The 8,435-nt window shown below is 49.3% G+C and overlaps 1 protein-coding gene across 1 annotated transcript in view; it reads right to left on the reverse strand.

Annotated features, from left to right (window-relative positions):
• The window catches only part of Ubr4 (ubiquitin protein ligase E3 component n-recognin 4), a 116,225-nt gene that overhangs the window by 11,122 nt on the left and 96,668 nt on the right, over positions 1-8,435 (reverse strand). Inside the window, exons 93-99 of the mRNA XM_026782272.1 lie at positions 7,739-7,846; positions 7,188-7,307; positions 6,416-6,606; positions 5,819-5,992; positions 5,404-5,503; positions 1,977-2,195; positions 981-1,094 (exon numbers count right to left, since the gene is read on the reverse strand). Of these exons, the coding sequence (XP_026638073.1) occupies positions 981-1,094; positions 1,977-2,195; positions 5,404-5,503; positions 5,819-5,992; positions 6,416-6,606; positions 7,188-7,307; positions 7,739-7,846 (1,026 nt within the window). The remainder of the gene's footprint in view (positions 1-980; positions 1,095-1,976; positions 2,196-5,403; positions 5,504-5,818; positions 5,993-6,415; positions 6,607-7,187; positions 7,308-7,738; positions 7,847-8,435) is intronic.

The following is an 8,435-nucleotide window of genomic DNA, read 5'->3' on the forward strand; positions in this document are numbered from 1 at the left end:
GAGGAGAAATTCCCAGCCAACCTATGCAAGGAAGTGACAAGGTGTGGAGAACTGAGCATCTCCTTTCAGATGGGAAAGTGGTCACTCTGGTGCAAGCATCATTTGCTGCCATAAACTCATGTGAGGCTCAATTTCTCAGGGATGTCATGAAAGCCCCATTGTGGATTTAACAGAAACCTAAGAGACCCCAGTATCCTACTCTTGAACTTCCAGTACCGTGAGCTAAATAAACTCCCCCCCCCCCAATAGTTCTAGGAATGGAAGTTAGGGCCTTGTGTATGGCAGGCAAGCATCCTATCACTGAACTACACTCCCAGCACCAAACCTCATAATCGGTGGGGAGGGCGGGGGGCGCAGAGATCCCAGCCTATGCCATCTCTGCCTGTGCTTCATCTATCTAGAAGGGAATACGCAGAATTTCCATGGCCACAACTTTACATCAACCGGGACACTGGCTCTTCCAGAGTCTAGGAGCAAAGCAGGGCTAAAGAGGAAGAGGTCTCTCTCGGTGCTGTCAGAAACAAACAGGCCGCCTCTCTACTGCTCCTTCCAGGTGTCGCCTCACTTGGACACACAGAAAGTAGGGCTCTAATCGCTCATGGTTGTCCTGAACAGAAGCAACACAGTAAGACCTGAAGTCCCCAGGCCTGGGATTAACAGAACCTCAGCTGGAATTCTGGCTTTGCCACATGCCCTACCCATCAGCTGGGGCCTTTAACAGGGTTTAAAGACAAGTGCCCTGGCACTGATAGAGAATGCCAAAAGGTGGTCTCTTCAGGTGCCAAGGATGCTCATGCTTAGATCATTTGCCTTCCTGCCTACAAGGCTAGCTAGCAGCTGGCACTGGTGTCAGTCCCCCAAAGCACAAGCTTATCTTAGTACAAAATGGCTTGCAGGAAACTAGCATGTCTAGACATAGAGCCAGGCTGTGCTACTAACAGCCAGAGCATGTGCAGCCATGCGCTGCCCAGCAGCCTTACCTGGAACTTGTATCCCTCCCTGCAGATGCAGCACGTGAGGCCTGGCTCCTCTATCAGCTCTTCCATCTGCTTCAGGAGCGCAGTCTTGGTCACCACTTGGCCCTTTTCATTTGTCTAGAAGGGAACACAGGAGGCATGTCACAAGAGGATTCCCACATGCCTCTCACCCTGGCTTGAGACAACCACACACAGACATAAAGGAATGAAGTGTGGCGAGAAGAGCCCTTCTACTGTGCTGAGAGGGGTGGAACTGGGGCCTTGACAGCCTCAGCAAGTGGCAAGCGCTCTACCTCTAAGCTACACATCTGCTGTCTCCACTGACTTTTATTGAGGGAAAGCCTTGGGATTTGTTCAGGAGCCATCAAAGCAGAGGACACCAAGCAGTGGGAAGCTGGCACGTTGCCACTTGCTACCACAAAGCCCCTTTGGTCTGTGCCAGCCCCACCACGACTCGGCTGCCAAGGGCCACTGTGTTCTGATCATTTACTGTCCCCAGCAAGGATCAAACTGCTGACACACGAGTTTGCTTGTTAAGACAAGGCTCTTCCAAGGCCACCATTTCCTCCAAAGTAGGACAACAGAGCCCTCTGGATCAGTCCTTGTTCAAAGTCCTGTCCAAAGTTAGTAGCTATATGCCATGGAAAATGTGCTTTACTTTCTTTATCTGGAAATGGGTGTAATGATGTCAAGCCACAGGACCACTTGAGGGTATGGGTATATATATATATATGAATGAGGTTCTGGTAGTGTCTGGCATGCAGCAAATCCTGAATATACAGTAATTAGTATCTTTGCTTTTACTGTTTGCATAAACCTGCCAGGTCAGTTTTCTTCGAGTCTCCAAATGTAGTATGGCAGTAGCTACATCTGGAAGAACCCAGCACAGCTACCTCTGCCTCTCCTCTGTGCAGCCCTCCCACCATCGTGCCCAGCTCTCCTGGGAAGCACATTCATCTGCCTGCAGGGTTCCTTGTCCACTTAGAGAGGGAGCTTTACCGTCATGCCCAGAGTGCCGAGAGCCTTCTGCCTCATGGCCATGGCCATGCGCTTCTTTTCAGCTCGGGTCTCCCTGCGGGCAGCATCAATCTTCTTGTTCACATCAGGGTGTTCTCGCAGGGCCTCCAGCAGGTTCTCAGCCAGGGTCCCAATGCCCTCATCACTGGATACCTGCTCTAGTTTATGCAGGTTTGTGATGGAGTCCGTTCCAATCAGAACCTGCAAAGAGAACCAGTGAGATGTATGTATCTAGTTATAGAGGCAGCCTTCTACCAAGGCTCAGAGCCTTTGACGATCAGCTGGAGTGCACGATCTGTCCAGTTACTGAGGGAGCCTGTTATCCAGGCCCAGTCAATACTTCACGATCAGTCCAAGCACACAAGTTTGTGTCACTGGCTTCACAGAAGTCAGAGCCTGAGATTCTCTACTGCAAAAGATGCAACTGGGAGGTTTGGCTGCCAGGGACCTCTAGCTAGCTACTCTACTCATTAGGTCCAGCATTCTTACACACAAAACAGGAACAGTGTCAAGGCGGCTGTAAGGATGGAAGGAGAGGCAGCACATGAAGCACTGTGGACTATGCCTGGGAAGGGGAAGCCAAAAAGAGCTGCTCCTGCTAAAAACAGTGGGGCACCTGGCAGGGCCTGTGCAGGAGCACCCTGGGGGGCAGAAGCCTGAAGTTGCAGGAACTCCCATAGTTCTGCAAATGGGTGCCTGTAGCCATCAAGCTGGTGGCAATCCTCCCAGTCTACAAGATACTAGAGGCAAAACTCCAGCAGGCGGGAGTGAAAATGACAAAAAGTTAAAAAGCTATCAACGCTGGGCGTGGTAAAGCTGGCTTCAGGGCCCCGTGGCCCCATGAGACGGGAGCTGAGGCAGGTGCAGGGGGAAAGGCCTCCAGGTGAGCTCGGTGGGTAGTCTCTAACTAACAAGTTAGTTAGTGGTGGGGTTCACTCTGTGTGATGAAAAACGGAAAACAATAGTGCCAACTTAAGAGGAGAAAGCCTGAGCTGTCTGCCTCAGATTATTCAGTAACTCGTAAACCTGCCCTTCCTACAGGACACCGCAAACTCACACCTCAGCAAAACTGCATGTTATCTCATGCCTCGTGCTCCTAAATGCTGAGTGAGCCCGTGTTTAAGACCTAGCAAACTTTTCCACAGGTACCCACACCCCAAACTCAACACCCTAAGTGTTTACTGTGAGCGTGCATGTGCGTGCACGGCAGACATGTGCGAAGTAGGAGTAGGGAAACCACAAGGCCTTGTCCACCCAAAACTCACAAACAGGAAGGGTGGCTCATCTGTGCAGGACTTGTTCACCATCCCTCTTCTCTCACCCTCAACCTTGTCCATCTCCTCTGATGGAACAACCATTCTTTTCATCACTGAACCAAAAGACTGGGCAGAGTTCTAAAGTTGTCAAGCCCTTTCTTTCCAAATCCTAGTTAAACAACTCCCAGGTCTCTGCTGAGCCCATTCACTAAGTTGCTCGAGCTACCACTGGACCAAGACAAAAGCCCACCATACGGTCATCATCTTTCTAACTTCTTGCAGCAAACATGGCACTGCCTTGGAGGGAGCTCCATATTCCTAAGCCGAATATGGTGGTGCACACCTGTAATCAGAGCACTTAGGAGCTAAGGCAGGAAAATGGCTGGGCATTTGAGGCTAGGCTGAGCTTCACAGGAAAGACATGGCCAGCTAGCACTGACAGTAGTAAGATGTATGAAAAGCCAGCACATTTTGCTTTTGGTCAAATCACAGCTGTTCCTTGGTACACTACACAAAATACAGCTGTTCCAAAGAAGTGGAAACAATGTGTGCAAAATCTGACCATAAAGGCCTATCATCTGTGGCTATCTGCTGGACTGAGACAAAGGCTAGCAATGACAGAGATTTGAGTAAGACCTTCACTGTATATGACTGAGTCACTACACTTGAGGTGAGTTATCAGAACAGGCTGCCAAACAAGAATGCACCCTATATTCAATGCAGAACATTATGAAAGCAAAATAATTAACTCTATGGATTCTCAAAACTAAGCATTAAACCTTATACCATCTACCTAGAAAATGGCGAGACACAAGAGCCATTTCATGCAAAAGACCTGTACAGATGAAGCACAGGAAGGCAGTGTAGCATCATTAGCCATCGGGGAAATGCAAGTCAAAACCACAGCCACGCAGCACTGCACTCAGCAGCACGGCCAGGGTAAAAATAGCCAGCAAGTGCAGCAAAGACAAGAGAGCTGGGCCACTTATGCACTGCTGCCAGAAATGTAAAACGGGCCTGCTACTTCAGGAGAGTCTGGCAGCTTCTTTTTATAACTGCCGTGTGTGATATGTCAATGTGAGCATAGGCACGTGTGTAGGGGGCAGAGGAAAACTGTCCAAGCCAGTTCTCTTCCTCCACTCTTGTATGGATTCTGGTCAGAAGGTCAGGCTGGCAAGTGTTTTTACTACTTATTGAACCACACTGCTGGCCTGGCAGGTTCCTATAAACTAAATGTATAGATACTACCAGCCAACAACTACCCACCAGCTACTACCCCAGTAGCTACACACTTTTGGGCATTTCCCCCAGAAAATAAAAACATTCAAACAAAACCTGTCCCTCAATTTCACAGCAGCTTGGTAAGGAGTACTCCAAATGGGAAATGACTAGTTGTCCTTTAACAGGAGGATGGGGACAGACTGTGATGTGTCCCTATGCTAGGACACTACTTATGAATAGAAATGACACAAAACATGTGCAATGACCCAGAAAAAGCTTCAAAAAATTCCATCAGGGGTGGGAAAAAAAAAAAAAGAATTCCGACGAATGGAAATAAACAATCCCAAGGTTACATGGTCCATGGGTCCACCTTCATGGAAATGGACCCCATTACAGAAATGGAGAGCTTAGCAAGGGTCTGTGGGAGGGGCACAGAGGAATGTGGACACTATACAAGGGCAGAAGAGGGACTCAGTACTAAGTTCACTGTTGGTTTTAATATATACTGAAGTTCAGCAAGATGCTTCTCCAAAGCATCTATAGCCCAAGAATCTATAACTATCTAAAATGGGGTGGAAAGAAAACTTGGAGCCCCCATCATCCGCATCGGACAACACATGGGACAACAGGGCTGAGAGGTCAGGAGTGGGTCACAAAGCTGTCAGCTGCCTGAGGAAGAGCAGAAAACAGTGGTGATGACGTTTCAAACATCCAGTGACTGAACGGTCAGCCATCTGTAGTGTCAGTCAGAACACTTGATTCAACTGCAGCATGCTGAGCCCTCACACTGTTGGACTCACTGCACACAGAGAACTAGAGCAGCTGAGGGTGCTGCCCTAGAAGCCTCAGGCCACAGGGTAAGCCACACCATGAGTGACTTGCTGGTTGTACACAGATGGTTTATGACTTTCTCTTGTTATCTGTCCACTCACCTGAGTGGCGGGGTGCTGCATGGCCAATCCCCGAAGAAGCCTCAAAATAAAAGGCAGAGCAGGGCGAGACAAAAACTTTTTCCAGATGTCAGCATCCAAACTGCAAACAGACAAGAGCACATGAGCAGCCAGGAAGCAACGCTGAAAATCTGCTGCCGAGTCTGGCTTGTTCAAACAGGATCTTTCATGAATGTACTAAGGGATCAGTAAGGGTAAATCCAGCTGAGAAGTCAGATGAAGATGAGCACTTGAACAGAAGCAGAAAAAGTCCCAGGACTCTACAGTGCCTGAGTGGCACTGGACAGGTCCCTGAAGGGGGAGGGACACAGGGCACACGGGAAGCACCACACTCAGATGTTGAGAAAAATGGTCATGTATGAGAAGGGGGCACAGAGCCCCAGGAAGGGCGCCTTACTTCTTGGCACTGGGGATATGCTTTTTCATGTAGTCCAGAGCATTCTGAGTGATTCCCTTCTGCAGGATGAGATCCTTCAGCTGGTGTCCATTGCTGTTGTTCTTGATACCAGCAGCAATTTTGCAGAAACAATCCAGGAAGACTTTGTCATCCCCACTGTGATCTTCATCGTACCTAGAGAGCATGAAGGCAGAGCTCACATCACCCTCTTAGGTAAAAACTACGTGAACCACCTAGAGGATCTAGTCTAAACTCCTACAGGGAAAGGAGACCTCAGACCAGGACCCTGTCACTCCACTCTCCCTTCACCTACCCTGTGCCCAAGCCTGCATTGTTCTTTTGCATCTACGGGCTTTTCCAAGTGTACCTCCCCCCACCTAGTCAGGTCTTTCCCCCATCATACCCTTTCAGTACTGTTTTAATATAATGTGATTTGATGACTGCCATCCCACTAGACAAAGTCCCTTAAATTCCAAATCACACACACAAAAAACTCAACAAAAACCCAGGTTACTCGCTCAGTCTCACAAAGCTAGCTTGGAATTTCTGTGGGCATCCCCCACCACCAGGCTTGTTATATCAACTCCGTGCTCATACTTATCAAAGCTGCAGTAAGGCTTGAACCGCTCCACCAGAATCTGCATCTTCTCCACCTCTCCAAAGGACAGGTATGGGATGATACGCAGCAGACCCTGGAGCACACTAGGGTTGGAGCGAACAAAGGTGCTGTTGATCTGGTCCAAGAGCATCACCAGTTGATCCTTGTCACCTGTGAGGAGGAGGTTGCCCTGCAACAAAAGAGGATGGTGGTTGTAGCCAAGAACTGACCCCAAAGTCAGCCATTCTCACCAGACAGAACTGTTCTGTTCTTTATTTAGTATTTGCTAGAACAATAAGCTGCCTGGATTTCTTCCACTGCTGAGTTTCAAAGCTGCTGAGATGACCAATGCAACATCCTGCTCCCCAGGAGAATGAAGACTACTAGATACTCCTGGGGTCACAGGCCCCCTAATCACCAACCCCAGAAGGCAGGAAGTCCAGGTGCAGACGGGAGAGACTGCAGTGTAGGGCTGTACCAGTCACAACCCCTCTCAACTCTAAAGTGAAGGGCTGAACTACATACTGCCTATTCATCTAGGTCATGCCTGGGTTCCATGAATGAGCACCTTCAGACTGAAAGAACATCCTTGGCAGCTTTGTTCCCCCTGAATGCAAAGGTCTCAGACTCAGTACAATGACATCACTCTGATTAGAGCCCTGGTCACTCCTAACATGAGTTCAGCCATTTTGAGTTGAGTTCAGCTACCTTCAAACAAGCCCATTGTTGGTTCCCAGTGTCTATGGGCAGAGGGACCAGGCCCCCACTCACCTTGTCCTCACTCAGGGGCTCTGCATTGGACTCATCTAGAATGATCTCCATGATGCTCAGCACCTGCTCAGCCACAGCAGCTCCTCCGCTGTCCTTGCTCTCTTGTTCAGCTACCAGAGCCTGAAGGAGGAGACTCAGTGACTCTCAGGACACAACCACAGCCACTCCCTGCTAGTGACCTCCGCTGCCTTTCATGGTCTTAAAGCCGGTGTGTGTGTGTGTGTGTGTGTGTGTGTGTGTGTGTGTGTGTGTGTGTGTGCAATGCATATCTGAGAGGGAGACAGTGGAAATGGGATGTTCTGGGCCTCATTCTTGGGTGCCCTGAGGAAAGAGAGGCACTACGTCTTTGCAGTGTTGGGTCTGTTCTACAGACTTCTGCTTCTGGTCTCGACTCTGCACTCAGCAAAGGGACAGGAAGCTCTGAGATACCATGAGAGCAGCATGAGTGTAAGTCACCAGGAGAAGAGAACTGAAGAACCAGGCTGAGAGCCGAGATCTCTCATTCAAGACTGTCAAAGCCAGTCTTCATCATCTGTGGCCCGCACTCTTACCAAGTTTAAAGTCCCCAGCATGACATTCAGAGTGTTCATTTCCAGCTTAACCAGCTGTTGCCGGTTGACTTTCACCTTTACGCAGTAACTAAACAGCTTCAGCAGCACCTGTGAAGAGAGGCCAGCTCAGAACCACGAGAACACCCACGTCAGTAAAATGTGCAAGCATGAGTGTCAAAAGTGCCTAAGAAGACGTCTCAAACAGTAGATACTCCTCCTGCAGTGCAAGGTGACCCTTAAACGGCGGAGTCAGGTGGCTGGGATCCCATACAAGGTTGGCAGCAAGTGCCAGCATTCTCCAGATTTCTCTCTACTACCCTTACATGATAGCAGTGACAGGGGTTCCTCATACATTAGTTGGTGTCCCACCATTCTGGGGAAATCAAGTACCCAAGACTCTGAACTAGTAGCAGACAGAACACCCCAACACATGTAGCCTATGGAGGCCAAGAGCCAGGTAGGGCCACTTAAATGACACAAGAGTTACTGAACACCCTGGAAGGTAAAGATATTAGTGAAATCTCTGTGGTTCCACTAGAATCCCCTGACTAGTGAGACAGAGGATCCTCCAGGAGAAATCAAAATCTATTTAAAAGGCAATCATAAGCCGGGCGATGGTGGCGCACGCCTTTAATCCCAGCACTCGGGAGGCAGAGGCAGGTGGATCTCTGTGAGTTCGAGACCAGCCTGGTCTACA

This window comes from Microtus ochrogaster, chromosome 10, assembly GCF_000317375.1.
Source record: "Microtus ochrogaster isolate Prairie Vole_2 chromosome 10, MicOch1.0, whole genome shotgun sequence".
NCBI lineage: Eukaryota > Metazoa > Chordata > Mammalia > Rodentia > Cricetidae > Microtus > Microtus ochrogaster.